Here is a 21,868-nt window from a genome sequence, read left to right on the forward strand (position 1 = left end):
GAATGGAAGGACTCTCCACCGGAAGGTGACAGTGGCGCAGTGTATTGAGCAGCGCCCAGTCAGGATAACTGCCACAGCTCTGAGCTGAACCGCAAGCTGAGCTTGAGCAGGAACAGAAACAGCACGGGAGCCATTTTGGGCTGGGTTGCAGGTTTACATCCTGAGTGGAGCTCCCAGCAGTCTGCGCTCAGCGAAAGCCCAAATGGCTCCGCTAACGCTTTGAGAGCTCCAGTTCTGTCCCATACCCACATGCGAAATAAAGACAGTTACTGTGTTCTGCGTGCTAAGGCCATGATCGATGTAATGCAATGAGACCTACGGCACAGCTCCCCCAGTCCTGAAACAGGGGGGTCATGTGATGCTACGCATGTTATCTGCGTCAGTGCTTTGATCATGTTGCATATACACCGGGTGGTCGAGTAATTTAACTAGATAGGTCCACCACTGTCGCTCAGGTGAATGCACTTACGTCCTCTTACACCCTAACTCACTCTGGATAAGTGCACCGGCTAAATGAATGCAATGTAATATAATTAAGCAATATGGCACGAGAGGCCGTGCTGTATCCTGAACGCAGTAACTCCACTACGCATCGTGCGTAACAACTCCCCTGCGGCCATTACTGTATGCACGATACAGCACATCCTCGAGTGCCGTATCACTTACATAAAAAGGTTACGCTGTACAGAAGCAATTAATTGATGACATAACATTATTTATTTGGCTATTTTATTTCCTAAGTAATGATTTGTGCTCGCGGCGATACTGTCACTGGTTTACAATCACTGTAAGATGCGGTCTCAGCCAATCAGCATCCAGGATTGAAACAACCCGTCTTATAATGAATAGAAAATCAGGAGGTCATAGGGTCCGTGTGCCACACTGCTCTCCATGGAAGTCTTTTTTCGTTGGGTCCGCCAGGGCCTCAGGCCTACAACCACCCCCCTCCACCACCCCTCTCCCCCCTTCCCGGCCACGGGGGAGCCAAGGACACAAGACCTGCCATGAGGAACAGAAGGTGGTTCGCCGAGACCGGCCAGCGCTGGGTTAGCAAATAATCAGGTCGTCCTGCAGGCGACAGATCCCGGCACCACCCCCATTCCCCCTCCCCAAACTCCCCCCACACTGCCACGGGGGCCCCCAGGCTCTCGGCAGACAGATGGTGGCCGAGGGGCCGGAGGGGTTGTTCCACTCTAGCGCCGCCCTACGGGTACGGGCGTGCCAGTCAGGGTAATTAATCACGAGCCGCGGTCACATCCTGGGCCCATTCATCCTCCCGACCCCCTCACCGAGCTCACCGCAGGCCCTCTGCATCCGAGGCCACCGTGCACGCCGTCCAATCAGAGGCCTGCATTCCACCGACATCCGTCCTCAACTTTGGCGAGTGTGAAATGCGAGAGTTCGTTCCGTGCTCCGCAAACATCACACGGCGAAGCCTTTTCAGTTCGGACTTAAGTAAAGTGCATCTGCATTGAAGAATAAAGACTGAAATAAACTGAAATGACAGGTTTTTATAGGTTATGTGAGTAACCACACTCCTAGGCAGGGCTTGGAAGGTGGCATTAGCAGCCGTCACCTGCGGGATGCGGGTAGAATTCGGCAGTGGCCGTGTGACTTCGTCGCTCTTACCAGCTCTTACCGGATGACCTTTCGGTAGCATTTTCTATGAATGTCTACCACCTCTCTCTCTCTCTCACACACACACACACACACACACACACACACACACACATACACACACACACACACACACACACACACACACACGCATACATACACACACACACACACGCATACATACATACACACACACACACACACACACACACACACACACACGCACACACACACACACACACGCACACACACACACTCACACACACACACGCATACATACACACACACACACACGCATACATACACACACACACACACACGCATGCACACGCACACGCACACACGCACACACACACACACACACACACACACACATACATACACACGCACACACGCACACGCATGCACGTGCAAGCCGCTTATTCCTGGTCATGGTTGAGGGGGGGGGGGGGGGGGGGGGGGTGGGGGGAGTTAGGAATATACCCTGGACAGGTCACCAATCCATCACAGGGCCCACACACCATTCCCTGGGAATAAACCAGAGTAGGCCTTACGTCGGCATTCAAGCTTGGTATGTTCTTGCTGTGAGACGACAGTGCTATTCACAGTACCACTGTGCCGCCCAGTTTTATCAACCATAAAGTGCCATTGTCTAGTGTATTTAACTCATCTGCTGCGCTGAAATCCAAACAATTGGTTTGACTCACTTCTACTCCGCTCTCTCATGCGTTTATTACCCAAGGACACAGAGGGGGAAGATAACGTATGACATCTGATCACTCATCATAATCTGTTTTATTAAACGCTAACAGGACAGAGCGATAGTCCTTAAATATTCATCTTCGATGTGAGCATACACTGTGCTCATTAACACCGAGGGTTTGCACGTAGCCTGAGTGCCCCTGGTTACAGACACGGAGACAGATCCAATTAGGGCTCCGGCAAATTAATATTCAACAAAGTTTCCGCAGAAAACGGGGACAGAAAAAAATTAATTGAGATCTGCCACTCGATGTGAAGCTGATGCAACCGCCCTTTAGCCTCCAGGAGAACGAAGCTGGCAGCATGTGTGAATCGCATGATCGGAAATGACATGATAATAAATGATGGGTTTTCGAACATTAATCGTTTAAGCTCTGGCGGCCATCAGGGAAACCCGAGTAGGCTATCAATTTAACGATGTAACTAGATAGATTTTACAACGGCCGGATATCATGACATTCTCTCAATGTTCACCTAATGTACAGCCGCTGCTATCGCGCTGCAGTGCCGTCACCGGCACCGTTATGACTGCGTTTCAACCTGACTGAGAACGAGAGGCTTAATTAAATTCGGTGCCTTGTAACCATGGAGCAATCAACGGACACAGACGCTGAAATAACAAAACTGCTTTAATAACGGGGGAAAAAAATCTGTTGCTCCTCATCAGCGTTGCATAACGACTTGCATAAGATGAGCATAATTAGCTGATCGCCAGTCACCGTGCGTCTCCTGAGCCGGTCCACTCTGCAAGTCTGATCACTCCTTGAGTTTCAAGCGGTAAACATGTAGCCCACGATTTTGCTTACGAAAATTAAATATGAACCGCCACTAGGTTATATCAGATCATCATCACGGTTTCCGTGACATCTGTGTTTTTTGCTCTCTCTCTCAATACCGTGATCGGGAAACACAATTATCGAAACTTAGCCAAAAACCTTGCAGAACATTTAGCTAAGCAAGAGTCCTGTTATGAACGAGAAACACTTCATTTTAATACTACAGAAAAGCATTTACATTTTTCCAGATCTCCAAATGTTTCACAATGAATGGGGAAACTCAATTTAGCCACCACCTGTATCACCCACCTGGGTGATGTACAGCAGCCATTTTACAACAGAGCTCTCACCACACATTAGCTGAGATGGAGAGAGAAGCAAGCCTTAGAGCCAATTAAACTGGGGATGATTAATTGGCTGGGTTGAAAAAAAAAATACATATAGGGAATTTTGCTAGGACACCAGGGAACTCCCAACTCCTAGCAATAAGTAACATGGGATTTTTAAAGACAACAGCGAGTCAGGACCTGGGTTAAATGTCCCGTCGCAAAGACTGCGTCTCCTACAGCACCACGCCCTCATTGGCACACCGGGGCACTGAGATTGGTTTGGTTTTGAGGGACGATCACCCCCCCACCCACCCCCACCGTCCCACCACCCCACTTCCAGCAGCAGCTTAGTTTTCTCAGGAGGTTTCCTATCCAGGCATGAGATGAGCCCACACCTGCTTGGCTTCAGCCATTTGGCAGGACCGGGGGGGGTATATGGTGGTACGGCTGCTGGCTGTCTTCAATGGATCACTTCTCAGCTCAAGTATACATTTATGCTAACCTCTTCCATTTGGGCTTTAAGTTTGCTACCCTAACCCCAACCCTACTGTAGTGCAACTGGATAATACAGAACTGGTTAGCATTTCACAGAAACAAGTCATAAAGGACACTAAAAACGAGCAGCTGTTAACGGTCTCGGTGGCGAGATTTTAAACAGCCTGCTAAATAGGGCCGGGGGGGGGAAAGAATGCTGGTCCAGCGCCGTGGTTCTGATCTGTATCACAAAAGAACAGGAGACAAACCATTTCAAATTCCACTCTAACTGTATCTCAGTATGAAGTCATTTCCTAATTCTCCCCCCCCCCCCCCCCCCCCCCCCCCCCCCCCCCCCCCCCCCCCCCCCCCCCCCCCCCCCCCCCCCCCCCCCCCCCCCCAGCCCATTGCGGCCTACCCCAACCCTCACCCCCACCCCCCTCCTTCACTAACCCCACCCTCGTCTCTCCGCTGCAGGGAAATCATCATTCGATTCGGTCGCCGTGCCGAGTGCATTCATCCCCGGGCCCGGTGGAAAACCCTACAGAGAGCACTTCACCCTGATTCATGCCGCAATATCTCAGCGACCGCGCGCGGACGGAGAACGAGCCGCCCCTATTCTATCAGGGGAAAAGTCCTGAGAGAGCAAAAAGAAAAAAGAAAAAGGGGCAATGACTCTCGGTTACTTACATCCCCTGCTTTTGATAGCCGCCCCCCCACCCCCACCACCCCCACCACCGTCATTCATCATAGACTTGGCACGGCGCTAAGGCTAGGCATAATGGTCTGCATTCACTCTGCACAGCACTTTGGCCCCCCAACCCCAAAGCCAGGCCGGAGCCAAAATGGCAGCAATGCACAATTTTTTGCATTTGTTCCCATCAAGGTGGTAGATACCCGTTATTTTACATCACGTTGCCGTCTTTCAGCATAAGCTCTTATCCAGGGTGATTTAAAATGCAAGAGAACATCTACCTGACAGGAGCTACCAGATCAATGGCTGCTTATGCAACATCAGCAAAGCACTAAATGCAAGTCAAATATGCTTACTTAGGAGCATGCTGAAAAATCATGAATACACTCAGATAAAAATCCATAACAAGAAGCCATAATTGAGTGTGATTAACCCGTTCCAAACATCCAAATGGGAGTTGAGCTCACTGTGAACGCAGCGCGGTTGTTTATCGACAGCTTGGCACTGCATTAAATGTCTGGCGCACCAGAAACATGTAAATAACCAAAACGGTGAAAAAAAAAAAAATAAAATTTTTTAAAATCTTTATCGCAACCCGATCTGTTACTTCCCTTCCCACATTCAAGCGCTCTCTCTCGTTAGCCTGAACCACAGCAGCGTGACTCACAGCGGCAACGGCTAAAAGAACAGCCTCCAAATGGCAGCGTTCGCGCATGTCAATACCTTCCCCCGCAGCATTCATTCACCCCCCTCCCTTCGGCGCGTTCGCCAGACGCGACAGTTGTGTGCGAACTGTTCGCCTCGCCCCCCCCCCCCCGTACCTGGCTGAGCCAGCCAGCCGTGTCGAATATGGCCCCCGTCTGACACGTACGTTTGCTCACATAGCGGCTGCATCGACGCGCGGTGCTACGTTCCCCACTGCCCCACTGTACATCGCAAGACCAACCCAGCACGGCTACCAGAGGATTAGTTTTCTTCTTCTTCTTCTTCTTCTTCTTCTTTCCTTTTAAAGAAGTGCGATCGCGTTCTCGTACCCGTCGCTCTTTATTCTCGGAGCTTAAAGCCGCTCGGGGCGCCGAACGCCAAACCCGATTTTAACATCGGCCCTCGCAGCGCCCGCATTTAACAGGCGCAGTCCCATGATGCCGCGCTCCTGAGCGTACGCTAGCTCGCCAGCTGCTGGGCTCCAACGTCTCGCCATTTTGAGTAGCCGTTTGTACAAATGAAAGAAGCATTTTCCACAGGTTCCCGGGCCTCAGAAGTGTGAGTAAGTGCTGTACGGGTGGGGTGGGGGGTGCTTATTGGGAGTGTTTGCTCTCACAGAACCCTGCCTTTGCAATAACAGCTCCGTGTGTTCGCGCTCACACCTGCCTTCACAACACATTCAATTAATGACAAGCGGCTTCTTCTACCCTCTTTTCTCACTCTTCCTTCTTCCAGTTGTCTCTCTTTTACGGGATTTAACCCTGCTGCCAAGGCGAAGAATAACAGCGAGGAGGTCTCGCGGTAAGCAAGCGGACGGGAAACGAAACCCATCTCCCCTAAATCCCAAACACGGCCTAGGGGAAATCCCCCCCCCCCCCGTGAATGCTAGTTTTTCCAGCAGCCCATCTCTTGCTTAATTAAGGTTGTTGGACACATGCCCTTAAATCCTTTCATAATTTTCCCTTATCCTTACAAACAGAATGGAGGCGTGGCTCATTATCTCTGCTTTGTCTTTGATTTTCTTCATTTTCTTCCAAAATGGTTAGTTTGAGAGGCCAGGTCTCTACACTTTCACCCATTCGGAGCCTATTGATTCACCTCAGATTGACCTCTTTTTCTGTAACATTTTGCAATACATCCCAACGAGCACAACTTCTATTCTTCATGGTATGCGTAACTATTTCTGACCTAATGCGGCTCAAGAGGGTAAAGTGGGTCCCTCCGAACACAAAAGGCGTAATTAAGAAAAAAATAACTGCCTGTTAAAATTCTGGAATTGCAATTGTGGCTGGAACAAAAACCATCAAACAAAGGGGTCCCCCAGGACCGAGTTTGAGACCCATTGCTTTAAATAATGCGGTACTGCTACGGGCCGGTACGCATACGCACAAGTGCAATTTCCCCTTTTCAGCGATGTGAACAAATTGATAATAATCTTTCTTTTCAGAACTCCTCCCCCACTGTATGTATCTCTCCTCTGACGATGCGCTGATTCGATAAGGCTTTTGGGCCCGGCAGAGGAAAGACTCAGTGTTCATGTCTGATACATCCGCACTACGGCCCTGGAGAAACGCTCCTGCAGTGCTGAGAGGCAGCCACGCGTACGGCTGGGGGTGCCTCCCGCTCGCTCGCTCGCTCTCTCAAATCGGCCATCTTAATTTGACCGGGCCCCGCATTTAAGGAGAAACGAAGACGTCTTTACCGTTATCTGACAGGGGTTTCATTTCTGAAGACGCGGACCAGGCCCGCAGACACCAGTCCATATCCGATTTCTCATCGCCGAGCGACGGTCTAATCGCATTAGCCCAGGACAATTAGGCTGCCAGAGGAAATCCATCTTTTTTTTCTAATTCAATTCTAATCTAATCCCATATTTTCACATTTAGATTTTCTCCGTTTCTGTTGGTGTGAAATGATTGCATGAGGCACACTGAGCACTAATACAATGATATATGCTGTCATATACAGTAAGCATCGGATGCTCTTGCTCATCATATCAGTAAGACGCCAGTATGACGGAGACCTGAAGCATAAACGGTTACCGCTAATAAAAGCGGCAGGATGAGGTTTGAATTCTTCTCAACTGACAGTATGTGGCCAGAGATCTCTTATCGGGGGAAAGAGAGAAAAAGAAGAGAGATTTTCCTGATTTCCTCCACTCCTCTGCGCAGTGACCTCTCGTGTTCTCAGTACACGATCGCACCTGATCAGAGAGAAATCCTTCAGGGATAATAGCTGAGGATTTTATCCTTCCGCGTATTCAGAGAGAACAGCAGGCATATGCTTGTGCGTGTGAATGTTGGGGGGGGGGGGGGGTATGCCTATTGTGATGAGAAGATAACCTGCATGTTTTTGAGCTAAACCCTGCGAGAGGAGGGATGGTATTACTGCAACACTGCAATTCACGGAATCGACTCTGCGCACCTGTGACAGGTGTGAGTCATCCCAGAGAAGATTCCATCAACCCAAGAGAGTTCCTGGATGGGATTCTATTAAAGATATTCCACACGCAGTCAGAAGGAGCTGAAAACACATCAATTGGCTGAAGCCTAGAGTACTGCATGACCCAGTTGGAATACTGTAAAATAAACTGTGTTGGGTTAAAATTAAGTGGTTGACGTGTAATGGTTCGGTGCCTCATGTGTCAATCAATCTGACGGAACACAGCCCAGAAGAACCTACTGGTGTAGTCAGGTTCGTCCTGCCCCACATCACTCATCCTGCATTAACAGGAGCGCTTCACGTTCAGAACTGTCGCGTTTACAACAGACAGTGGTGGATACACTGATCTTAAGGGTTGAGGGGGGTACAAGAAAACTGTCACACTGCGCCCCCTGGAGGTCAGTGGGATCGGTTAAACTTAATTCTCCAGACCTGCCAGTTCCCACGCGGCAGATTTTAAAACCCCCGCCTTAACGTTCGAGCAACGCGGCAGCGGCGTCAATCGGAAGCTAACGCTGCTGCGGGGTCACGTCGGCGTTTATTAGCTGGCCGCGACGGCCCTGCTCTTATTACGTTTCCGAGCTTGAGGTGGGCTGCGCCGTGCCACGTTTCCATTCCTCCCCTGGTCCTTCGTCTCCGAGCCGAACCAATCAGCTTGATCGACTGGACGACGACGGTGGCATTGCGTCGGGGGGGGGGGGGGGGGGGGGTTTTAAACAGACTTTTAAACAGTCTATTCCAGGGCCTATTCACGACTCGGTTTTTGCAGAAATATAAGGTGACGGGCGTGTGTTTGTGTGTGTGTGTGCGTGTGTGTGTGTGTGTGTGTGCGTGTGTGTGTGTGCGTGTGTGTGTGTGCGCATACGTGGAGGTTTATACTTGCGGAAGGTGAAGTGAAGACACAGCTGGGCTTATGGAAAACAGTCTGACACATATACAGTGGCACGTGGCAGGTGAGTACTTACAGTTGCATAATCAGGTATAGATGATTGGAGCTTTCGTAGATGTCCTCCAGTGCAACAATGTTTTCATGCTTAATTCTAAGGGAAAGAAAAAGAGAATTCAGGTTACTGTGGTCTGTGGAATATTAGATCATTACTGCAGTTGTGAACTTAATGCACAGTACTTACAGTTTTTTATGTGCAAAGAAGGATATTATAGATATTTAGATAAGTTTCTGAGGACTGGCCAGCTTCACAATGGCTACTATTATCAGGGCCTTGGTGGGTTTGTGGTCTAAAGTAAGAAAATATATTTCTGGTAACTGAGAAAAGCAGGTTGTGCAGCATTATGGTATTTCTAAAAAACCCCCCAGTGATCCATCACTTTAAATAGAACTTACAAAGAGTTAAAACTAATACCTCAACCTGATTGGTCCAAATGAAGCGAGTTTATTTATAGAGTTTATCCTAAAATGCCCTATGGATAGTCCCATCACTGCACGCCATGGGCTGGTGTTCAGTGTTCTGTATATCACCGCTTCCCAGTCCTCTCCTTGGGGACACCTCAGCCGGTTCCAGGTATTTGATGTGTTCCATCTGAAGCGCACCAGATCCAACCAATCGAGCTCTTCATTTGTTGTATCAGGTGTGCCTGAGATGGAACACATCAAATACCTGGAACCGGCTGAGGTGTCCCCAGAGGAGTGGACTGGAAAGCACAGCACAGGCCACATTCCAGTCAGCGAGCAAGAAACGGGAAACGCCACTGACCCAAACGCAGACGGAGACGATTCCTTCAGGATACACAAAAAAGCCCAACAAACCAGTCTCCACAACAAATCACCATCTGATGCTAGCCTGGTGACACAAGCGTAAAAATGCGAATTCCTAGGCCAATACAAAGCACTCTCGCAGCACTGCGGTTCTGTTGTCGCAACGGCTCGACAACATCAACAAATAAGAACCTCGCCCGTTTAGCGGGTGGTGCAAATTTGCACAAAAATGCACCGCAACCGACCAGAGCAAGAACGATATCAAAAGCAAATGCAGCGTCCCCATCCCGGCAGTTTGAGCAGCCTAATTTCAGGTTCTGGAGCGCGTGGCAGTTCAGGCGTGCTGGCATTAGAGGTGGCACACTGAAGAGGTCTCTGACTCACTCACTCTCTCTCTCTCTCTCTCTCTCTCTCTCTCACTCACACACACACACACACACACACACACACACACACACACACACACACACACACACACACACACACACACACACACACACACACACACACACACACACACACACACACACACCACACACACACACACACACACACACACACACACACACACACACACACACACACACACACACACACACACACACACACACACACACACACACACACACACACACACACACACACACACACACACACACACACACCACACACACATATCAGGTATTACTTCCTGTGACTGCATGGCAGCCGTAGGTGTGAACCTGCCGTGTGACACGATGAGAGGTTTCGATGGCAACCTTAATGACAGACGAGGAATCAACAGCACTTGGGTAATGTTTTCTTTGTGATATTTTTTTAGATAGTAAATGAATGTCTTAGCTTGGGTTTCCCTCATTCTGAAGAACATTAAACCAACCGTTACTGCAACTGCACCTAGCGGGAGTGGTTTTAATGGTTTTAAAACCTGCAGCATGAGGCGAGCTGCGCACCCCACAAAACAATGAGCGTGACTCAGATACCATCGCATGGATCGTGTCTCCAGTAAGTGGAATAAATTAAGATAAAAATCTAATCCGAAGAACATTAGTTTGTAAAGGGCCTTTCCTGGAGCTTTAAGCCACCAGTGACGGCACTAAACCGGAATTGGGTTTGCTAAAGGTCAGGCGAATCACACAAACACATTGTCCATTTGATGCTGAACAGATCAGGCTCACAGCATGGAGAATCAAACCCTGAGTCAGTTCCCCTGTGTCACAGCCAGATCTGCAGAGTGCAGTGACACAATTTTCAATGTGTAATACACACAATTCCAAGAAAATATTATATTCTCCATTACCGCAGCAGAGAAACATTTGTCTGAAGAGGCCGGCGACGGTCGAGCCCCCTCCCGTGACAAAAGACCACAAAATGACTTTCTGTCATGGATTCGCATCCCGCGACGTCCACCAGCCTCACTCTAAAGCCATTACCGTCTCGCCGTTTCTGACATCGCCTCTCTCAAGAGACTAAAGAGATTGTCACTTAAATGGACAAAAAACATCAGACGGTCTCAAATGAACGTCTCATCTTGCGCACAGAGAGCTATGGCTGCTGGATTTTTGTAGAACATTCGTGCCGACGCGAGGAGAAACAGGCGCACGCCTCCACGGCCCTCTCCCTCAAAAAGTTAAAATGCAGTTTGTAATGAAACGCTTTAAATAAAAAAAAAGTAACACTTGGGAGACCGCGGTTTAACGAGGTGCTCTGAGGCTTGTGTTTTTAGGGTGTGCTGAACGGTTCGCTCGCAGTCCTGGGGGGGGGGGGGGGCGGGGGAGATCTCATACCCGACTGGAGGCATTAGGACTGCATGCAGCTATTAATATTTGAGCATTTCAACCCAAGTGGATTATCATACAAATCCACTCAATTAGTCATTTGTTTGGTTTGAAGTCCCGCAGATAGGAGCCCATCTCTCCATAGGCTTCTCAATTCGTCCCACGGTGCAGGACCATTACATTACATTACAGGCATTTAGCAGACGCTCTTATCCAGAGCGACTTACACTACTTTTACACAGCATTTTTACATTGTATCCATTTATACAGCTGGATATATACTGAAGCAATTCCGGTTAAGTACCTTGCTCAAGGGTACAACGGCAGTGTCCTACCTGGGAATCGAACCTGCAACCTTTCGGTTACAAGCCCAGTTCCTTACACACTCTGACCAGTGGGGCGGGATGTGGCCAAAGCAGCACTTTTGCTTCATACAGCGGGGGAAGGGGGGGGGGATAATCCTATCCAAAAAGGGCTAGTGAGGGGTGCAGGCTTTTGTTTAAGCCCAACACTAAGGCACCTAATTCTACTGATTGGGGTCTTGATTGAAGACCACGATTCAGTTCATCAGTTGAATCAGCTGTCCAACTGCTGGGTCAAGGCAAAAACTTGCAGCCACACCGACCCTTTTTTCGATAAGACTGGACACCCCTGCAGTAGAGTGCAGAATGCCGTCTGTCACCAAGGGCATGTGTGACAGTGTGCGTGACTGTGCATGAGCACGCATGTCCCTGTGTCTATAATTCAAACAGCACGTGCCTAAAATAGTCCCTGCACAGATAATGCCGGGCATGGCTGCGATTAGTGTTTAAAAGGAATAGCTTTCCGGAAAGATCTGCAGCAGTGCGGTGCAAAAAGAAAACGAGGATGGAAAACCAGTGGTTCTGCCTCGCTCCATCTTTTCCTCCCTCGCAGCTGACACTGTTGACTCCCCGATCATGCTTCACCATGGCAACAGCTTCATGGTAAATGTGCATGCATACACACATCATCTATTTGCACAGAATGAGAGGTGCTTTTCCTGACCAGCGATAGTCCCGTAGGGTCTGAAAAACTCAGCAACAGCACGCCAAAATTAAGTGGAGAGCGAACTTACAGCCCTCGACAGGTGAAGCGCTCAGATTCACTGCCCTCTCAGGCTTCAGACGCGTAATTAAAAACCCTTCCTGGACCGGGATCCTCGGAGAACGGTTTTATTTCTTCAGGGCTGTTTTCAGACCACCGTGGGCAGATGCTCGTATTTACCTTTTGAAGGCTCGGCAGAGCGGCGTGAATTAAACGAATCGTACAGCAGCTTCGCTACACGGTGCAAGAAAGCCGGGCGCTCATCTTGGTCTGATGCATAGAGTCGGTAAAAAAAAAAAAGGTTTTTTTTTTTTTTCTTCTTCTATTGCTGAACTCTACAAAACCTGTTTTCTCAAGAGTGTGACCCAAAGGCCAACGCTCCCCGTGCCCGTTCGAGCTGACAGGGGAAGCCACACAGAGAGAAAAAAGAACAAGGAACCGAAAGCACAAAAATAAACGATGAAAAGACGTTCGTCAGCCGCGGCAGGACGCGACGCACGGGCAGCGCGTTTGAGGAACGCGGGGCTGCGGTCGGTTCGCGCTCGCGGCGAAGGGTCCTGGGCATATCGAGCCGGCGAACGCGTTTCGGTTTCTTCGCCCGGGCGCGTGGGCAGTCGCCCGGAGAGGGGGCGTGGGCAGCCGCTTTCGGCACGATGCAGCCCTCCCTTTTGTTCTCCGCCACCTCTCTTAATTAATGCGATGCAAGGAAAAAGAGAGAAAGAGAGAGAAAGAGAGAGAAAGGGGGATGTACAGAGCGGAGCTAAGATGAGTGCTGTGCATACATTAGGATGGTGGCCATGGCGACGAAACTGCGCCTTCAACGTTCCGACTTCAGAAGCACAAATCCCCAAACTTGGGTACTTTTTTTCCTTCTTAATGATTATCAGTACCTTCCCCCCCCCTTAATTTCCCTACCTCAAGCATCACCGTTATTCACTCTCCCAATGGGTCAATATCCATTTTAACCAAAACCAACAAAACCAATGAACACGAAGTTCATTGTTCATAATAGCCAAGTGCGGCACAGAGGTGAAATAATTGGTATTATTTTCTTACATAAGGCTATGCAAACGTAGTAGGAAAACAGAAAACTGATAGGGGAAGAAAGCACCGCAAACCAACGCAGGCAATAATAAAAATTACCCATGAGCCTTTTCACCATCACCAAAAATGGGGGAGGAGATGCCCTCGCGCCACTCCACAGATGATGACAGTCCACTCACCGAAACATTTTATCCATGGTAATAAAGACACGACCACTTTACAGCCAAACCTCTGTGCCTAGACATGCAATATCCACCCACTTAGAGGCAAAATTAAAAGGAAAAAAAAAAGGAATAATTGTCAAAGATGATGAACAGCCCTTGACAGACAGTGAAATGAGCTCTTGAGCCAGAACATGAAGGAACACGATGTCCACGGTCTCTCCAGCCTCCACACTCCAACCTCGTCAGCGCGGCACAGGCCGTCCACAAAGCCGCACTTCAGCCGCCCGGCTCGAGAAAGGGCGCGTCCGCAAAAACCCAGAATCCCATCGTTCGGCCTCATCCCACCCCTCCGCCCCTCCACGCTGCACACCCCCCTCCCCCCCCGCACGCAGGTAATCCTCCCATCAATCAAAGCTGACCCCGCCCCCCCCCCCCCCGGGTCGGAGGGCCAGTGCCCGCGCTCCCAGACCTCCGCTGGACGGCCGGAGCTTGCGCCGGAGCGCGGGAGGCCTCCCTGATCCATCCCGGCGTGCGGCAGAGGCCTGTCAATCACGCCTGTTGCTAGGCGATAATAAGAGGAAAACAGGGCCGGGATCCCTCCCCGTAGCCACGGGATACAGGAGTACATCAGAGCACGTCAGGCTCCGGTCCCCCGGGTGTGATTGTTGAGGCTGAGGCGGAACACACGACACCATCTGAGACAGATAAGCGCTTCGACGCCACGGCCAGACTAACGGCCTGCTCACACAAAAGAAGGCTGTGTTTCTGTATCGACAGGTAACCACCATAACAATAAATCATCTGTATTACCCCCCCACACCCCCCCCCACACAGGCCAAGCAAAGCAAGAGTACTCCAGGCATGCTGATTCTGTATAACCCCATGGGATTATTGAATCCATAAAATCTCCCATATGATCTTCTATGGCAGTGGTGTCAAACTCGTTGCCATGAAGGGCCGTGTGTATGCAGGTTTTCATTCCAGCCTCAGATCTTGATTATATAATTAGTTAAATTATTTGCTGAATTAGGGATGCAGGTTTGTGCACAATGGTGACCTGACGTCTATGGTGACCCGCATTGTCTAAATAAAATTTTTCTTATATTCTGTGCTTCAATGCAGTTAAACGCATATGGCTGAATGAGTAATTGGACTCAATTAAGGCAGCATTAATTGGTTGGAATGAAAACCTGCATACACACGGCCCTCCATGGCAACGAGTTTGACACCACTAGTCTATGGCAACAATAAAAAAAGAGAAGGAGCAGAAAGACATCCATTTCAATGATGCACCTCCCTCACATTATTACTGCAACTCAGCCAGACCTTCACAAAGGCTTCTTAATTACATCAATGCCTTTTCTGTACGCTGTACTTGCTGTGACTAAAGAGAATTAAAGCAATCATTTTAAAGTTTAAAATCACTGGCACTTGCAGAGCTGGTTTCTGAGATGTGGATGATGGAGAAAAAAAAAAGATTTGATATAGACTGCAAAACGGAACCAGGGGGCCGTTCTGTTCTGGAACAATGAAAAGGCCAAATCCCCAAACTAACAGAGGAGAGCTGGCACAAAGTGAGAACATGGCAGCCCCAGACAGATAAAATAGAACAGGATCGTCTAAAACAAAGGATATAATATAAATGTTATATTAACCTAATATCCTGCTGGTTAGTTTCTGCTTTATGCTTCTCCATATTGTCAACCTCCCAGCATCAGCCAACCAAGGACAAACAGAAGCCAATGAGGGACCTGCAGCACCAATTGGCTGCATTGATGAGCAAAGCAGTTAAGTCACAATGAAAATCAGCCCTGTTCCGTTCCATTATAATAATCCCCGGGTCTGAAGTGAAGTGTCTGCGGAGTTGATTAGACCGGTTCCCGCGGCGCTTCCTGTCTGACCCTTCCCCCGATATTTCATCTCTCGGCCTCTCGTGATTAAAATCAGTCAGCGCCGGGGCGACGCAGCCGTGCCGTTCGTTCTGGCGAACGCTCGTTTGTCCATTTGTTGTGGCTCAAGGTCGCGACGTCCCCTGCTGTAAGGCCCATTTGGTAAATACAAAATGGAGTCCGAAAAAAAAAACTTCCACAAGTGAGGGTTTACTGTGATACCGTCTTTATAATGAATAGACAATAGCCTAGGTAAGAACACCAATATGTATGTAAAGTATGCAATGTGTATGTATGTATGTATGAAATATATCTTCCTGAAGCTTAATGAAGTCATTTATCCTTGACCATTAACTTATTTGTGGCACAATGAAGAAGTTAGATTATAGCCAATAATACTAGAAATACGCTTAACGCGATTGTGTGCATCATTTTCCTACAGCCGAAACCCCTGGAAAATAATTTCATTCATTTGGTGCTCAAATGAACTTCATTCATTTAATGCTCAAAAGCACAACCATTGCTTTCAAATCAGTCAAATAATCCACATAAATGTATTTCAAAACAAATAAAATAATCAAGTCCTTATAGTTGTTAACGCTTTTTTTCGAAATACTTCAAACAAAAAGTCTAAAAAGGCCATGAAACGGCATTTTAAATGCATATTTGACCCAGGTCTGGTACCAACATGTTTTCCACTCACCGTTCACCAATTTCCATGTATGAGTCATTTTATTCAAACGAAGCCACAGAGAGAAAAACACAATTCTAAACAACGTCCAATTTATTCACACGAGACGGACGCGCCTCGCATTTCCATAACTAAACAAGGCGAAGCTGAATCACTTGCGCCTGCACCACCGCGGTCCTTTCAGCCAGGAGCCGTCTGAGAAGAGGACTTAGCGCAAAGCAACTGCTCGGGGATGACAAGCCGGGAGGGGGGGTGGGGGGGGGGGGCGTCGTCACGGTGAGGAGGCCATGACTGACTCTCGCTCAGCCCACTGGGGAAATATCCAAACGTGGCAGCGGAGCGGGGACCACTCACACTGAGATCATTTAAAGACCCCCCCCCACCCACCCCCCCCAGAGAGATATCAATCAGAGAGGGGGCACGGTGAGTCAGACATCTTTTCTACTGTAATATGTCACACAAATAGAGGGAGAAGTGCTACGTCTCCATCCGCCTGGTCTCGAGGCCAATGGGTCGGGAGAGTGCGGGAATTCTGGGAATGGCTGTCTCATAAGGCCCCAGTACAGTCAGGCTCCACACACGTAACTGGAGAGCTGTGTTGCTTTTAGTGCAGACAAAAAACGACTGAGCCTTAGACGCAATGTAAGCGAATTTGGGCCCTGAAAGTAAACTCTTGGTCAAGGTGACTACAGAAGGACTATCCGTTTCCTGACAATAACTTTAAGCCAATTCTGTAGAATGCGAACTTGACAGAAAGATTATGACAATTGGAGATGACCAAAACAACAGAAACTGACTATCGAGTGGGAATCCACTGGTTCATAACATACAGTGTGAAAAGCAATGTACAGTTACTTGCAAAAATGTGATGCAAATTACAATGTACAGTCGCACCCCACTGGCCTACAGCTCACAGAAACAGCCAAACCGAGGCCTAGATTCACAGAAATGGAGTGCATACATGGAAAGTGGATATAACTGCAATGGGGTTTTTACTAAATTGCAGCCTAGTTTATTTCCAAATCCCACACACTCAGCATGAAAGCATTCAGCACGTTGTGTAATAACCATTACGTTCAGCCTCGTATTTCTAATTTCACTCATATCGCTCACCTTTTTTAAATTCACCGCAGTTTGAAAGTACAGACGATAACCGTTCAATCTGAAAGAGAAATGGCTCGATGTGCTGCATCAGACGGTTGCAGTTCGGGGCTGCTGGGTGGCGCCTCCATTAAGGCATCGTTCTTGTTCTAATGCATGTATGAGCCCCACAGTTAAGGATCCGCATTTCAGCGCTCACTAGCGACCCCTGCTGGTCAAACGGGCCCCTGCAGGTCTGTCTGGTAAGCTGCACATGAATGTCTTCCCCTGACTCTCCTTCATGCACACTAACAAAAAATGTTTTCATTCGACTAACTGGAAATTGTTACTTCAATGTTTTGACACCTGTATTTCTCTGTAGGTTTTCTCAATGAAACTTTTTTTCAGCTCATTTTAATGAAGCGAAACATTTTTAATTGAGGAGACCTAAAAAAAAAAAAAAAAAAAAAAAAAACAATTTTTAAGTGGAAGCGTAGCTTGCGGCCTGTGGCTTGACGAGAAGTGGCGCTCGACATCGCGTGGTTTGGAGGAGCACGCGCTTGACTGCGCTCTCCTGTATGGACAGCCGAGGACACTCGATCGGGCGTTCCAAATTTGGAGAAAAGGAGGGACGGCAAACAAATACAAAAAATAAAAAGATCACAGCGGCTGTTCATACGATGTGGTTTCTACAGCGACGCTGACCAACTGCGTGCAGACAAAAACATCAGGGGAAAGCTTTGCTGATGAAATGCTCGATGAAAGCATCCCGTGGGCCAAAAAAAAAGAGAAAGAGAAAGAGAAAGAGAAAGAGAAAACAAAATGGAGCTGGTGCAGCTGCGTTATCAGACAGCAGCGCAGGATAACAGACTCATCTGGCTCTGCCTGCTATATTGCGGGATTAGTACCGGGGTGTGCTAGGTGGCTTAGCGAAAGCCAGCGACGGTGGAGGTGAGCTGCACGACCCCAAACTCTCCTGGGTTCCTTAGATGACGGCTAAATATAGAGAGCAGTATGGAGCAGATTAGGAAATTATCATGTGCTTCGTTACAAACCTGTTCTTGACATTATACGACGAAACACAGTGTGTAGATTAGAAGCCGCATCCTGAATGGTAGAGTATCGGCTGTACTCTTCAGACAGACACTTTTCCCCAAATGACAGCAGCATAAATGGATAAATCTGACTAATAAGCACATTACATTCCTAGTCACTGTAAATCACGAAGCAAAGCAGCACTGGGACCGGCAGTAACTGCCCACTAAACAGACATCTTCATACTCCCTTAATGTCTCTGGGCAGTAGGAAGAATGTTCCATTTCAAAATTTTAGTTAATACCCGATAAAAACATCAGAAAATACAGCACCGCCACCAAAAACATTTTCGCATCGTTTCCAATGCCAATCAGTCACTAGACGGTTGTGCTTTGAATTAAATTTGGCAAAGTTAATTCCAGGTAAATCCCCCCCCCCCCCCCCCCATATATCTCTAAAGGTAGAGTGCGCCTTCGGGTGAGAAGAAGGGGATTATGGGAGGAAGTTTACAGCGTAGTTTCACCGCGCTGATGAGAGAAGCGGGACCCCCCCCCCCCCACCTCACCGTTGCCATGGCGCGCGCGGGGCCGGCGGCACACTTACTTCCGGAGCACGGCGATCTCGTTCTCTATGCTGCTCTCCTTGCCCTTCAGGGCCTTCTTGGGGATGCACTTTACGGCGAACATCTTCCCCGTGGCCTTCTCCTGCGCCAGCACCACTTCGGAGAACGCCCCGCTGCAAGAGAGAGAGAGAGAGGGTGAGGGAGGGAGGGAGGGAGAGAGAGAGGGTGAGAGGGTGAGGGAGGGAGAGAGAGAGAGAGGGTGAGAGGGTGAGGGGGGGAGAGAGTGAGGGAGGGAGAGAGAGGAGAAAAAATCGTCTTAATCTCAGAAAGAGAGAATGAAATAAACAGTCTTCCTCAAAAACAAAGATAGACAGAGAAAAAATCTTCATCTCAGCAAGACAGTGTGGGATAAATGAAGTCTTCCTTGCATTTGGCGGTATAGAGAACAAGATAGAGGGAGTGGTAGTAGAACAGAGAGAAGGACGAAGTAAGAGACCAGGGGTAAAACAAAAGGCAAAAAAAAAAACACTGTATGAAAAAAAACAACACTTAACATTTAGCATTCTGTGACATTGAGAAAATGGCCACTGTGTGGGGAAAACAGGACGACACGTCACCGGTCCCCACTCATTCAAGCCGCTCGTTTTATGAATGGACTTATTTCCTCTTACCGAGGGAGCAGAACGAGGGGGAGGCTGTTTCCCTGTGATTACCCACAATCACCAAGGGCAGAACGAGAGGTCTGGGTAGAATAACCCCCCCCCCCACCGCCGCCAACCCCCCTCCCCCCCCCTTCCCCCACCCCCCCGCCCCTGGAGCTGGGTCAATCAGCAGCTGCTGCTCAGAGCCCCCCCCCCCCCAGCTGGAAGGGAAATTGCCTGAAATGTCAGCGCTGTTTCCAGCGAGTCGCGCTGTGATCGCTCCACGCTCGCATCAACAGGCTTCTCTCCGTCTCTCCGCAGGCCCGTCTGTTCGTCCGGGATCCCGTCCCTGTTTTTCTCAATGGGGCTCTCTGTGCGTGTCCTCTGCGTCGAAACGCTCCACAAACCCCCAAACAGGGGAACCCGGCATTCAGCCCGAAGGACCCTCAGAATCGCGTTTCTGAATATTAGTGAGGCGCTGAGCGGACGCGTAGAGCGAAAGGCACAACACTGCTGCTCCGTGTACTACCGCTTTATTCACAAACACAACAACGTCACCTGAACAGTGCTGACTCAGAGCACGGGACACGTTTGTCACTTGGCTCTCCGCATTTAAACTGAAGGTAGTATGATGCAGACATTTTAACATATGCCATTAAAACCTATGGATTTGCTTATTAACATAAAAAAATTATGAATACTAGAAGATTTAGTATTAGATATTGAGGAATCAAATAGGGCCAGCCCCACACTTCACATTAAGAGAACTCCTGGACACCTTTCTCCACCCCCCACCCCAGCCCCCCGCCCCCCCATCTCAATTCTCTGCCCACCTCTCCCGTAGAAGGCATCAGAATCTGTTCATGCTTCTCGTGGTCATTGGTGTACTCAGTACTCCTTGCCATAGATTTACATGGGCATTCAGCTCAGGCAAAGTAATTTATAAAATCCCAGCAATCCCCAGGGCTTTTGTTGAACTCATTTCTTGTTTCATCGGGAAAGCGATTACATTTCGATATTTCTCAAGAGGCCCCCAGGCAAAATGTCTCCTATTTGACAAACACGGCGCTTTTACTCAAAGTGAGCGCGTTATTTGCCGAAAAAACATTTGACAAGAGACATGGAAATTTACTCATGACTCATAAACAACATATTAAATAATACTGACACAGCTCAATCCTCAATAGGGATTCTTTACACAGACAGACCTCTAATGTTATACATTTTAAGGAAATGCTAAGAGAAAGGAAGAGGTGAGTCTCCTTCAGTCTGTGCTGGGAGATGGGCAGGGTTTCTGCCGTGCACAGAAGCTCATTCCCCCACTGTTCCACCACAACAGACAGCAGGCGCGAACTGCAGCAGTGCAGGCGCACAGAGGGAGGCACCAGATGCTCAGAGGCAGTAGAACGGAGAGGACTGGCCAGTATGTGTAGGGCGTGGAGGTCTCTTGCAAGTATAACAGAGCATTCCCCTTTAGCCGCCCGATAACCTAGCACCACCCGCCAAGTCACAGCACGCCAAGTTGATGGGGTATGCCCCATACCTGTACAGCACTGAGATCCAGGTCCTTTTCCTCCAAGTATGGGGTACTCCCGCATATAAATTATAATACTCGCCAAAGACTTGATAAATTTTGAACACATTCACTTTTGTTACCAGAACAGAAAATGGTCTGTCGTCCACTGCTTGCTTTTGACAGCACGAGCGTAGCTTTTCATTGTTTGCTCACAGGCTCTGTGTTGGGAGAGGTGCTTGTGCATTCCGTGCCATGCCTCGTCCAGCGTAATCACAAACAGACAGTGTTCCCGTCCGTCACACTCAGCCCCCCCCTCCGTTTCTGCATTGTTGTTTTCAGGAAATAACACAATTATCCTTTACAGGCTTGATGACAAGCGGAATTTAAAAAAGGCAGAATGCACACGCGGCGTGTGAAGAAACGTGTTTACGCCTGCATCAGAAGCCGGAGCCGGAGTCTGTACCGCTGAGAGGCTGATCCACAGTACGGCTACGTGACTACAATACCCATAACACCCCGGCGCTGAGGCTCGGCTCGCTCTCCCCATGAATCATTCTGACAGCCCGGCCACGGTTCGAGCCGCAAGCCATCTTTATTTGGGCAGCAATACAAAAGCCTGAGATTTTTTCCTTTACAATGAGGTTTTTTTTCCTTCTTCATACGACGTGTTAAGAGCGTATATTTCATTTTCCTTCTTGCATAAACGACTTTCTTTAAAAAAAAAAAGAGAAAAACGTGTCATTTTCCTCACTTCAAACAAGCGAGTCGAGAATAGCAATTTATTTCTGCCATTTAAATTTCGCCTGGTGAAAAATTGCGATGCCTGTACTGTACCGAGCTGAATCATTTTTTTAACGGCGCAGATTTACGGGAGTCCTGTTTTAGAAAAGCCC

General features: G+C 48.7%; 1 protein-coding gene across 1 annotated transcript in view; it reads right to left on the reverse strand.

The window, feature by feature from the left end:
* The window catches only part of camk1da (calcium/calmodulin-dependent protein kinase 1Da), an 89,888-nt gene that overhangs the window by 29,638 nt on the left and 38,382 nt on the right, over nt 1-21,868 (reverse strand). Inside the window, exons 2-3 of the mRNA XM_035424668.1 lie at nt 18,860-18,991; nt 8,765-8,839 (exon numbers count right to left, since the gene is read on the reverse strand). Coding sequence (XP_035280559.1) covers nt 8,765-8,839; nt 18,860-18,991 — 207 coding nt within the window. The remainder of the gene's footprint in view (nt 1-8,764; nt 8,840-18,859; nt 18,992-21,868) is intronic.

The sequence above is a fragment of the Anguilla anguilla genome, chromosome 7, assembly GCF_013347855.1.
Source record: "Anguilla anguilla isolate fAngAng1 chromosome 7, fAngAng1.pri, whole genome shotgun sequence".
NCBI classification, from domain to species: Eukaryota; Metazoa; Chordata; class Actinopteri; order Anguilliformes; family Anguillidae; genus Anguilla; species Anguilla anguilla.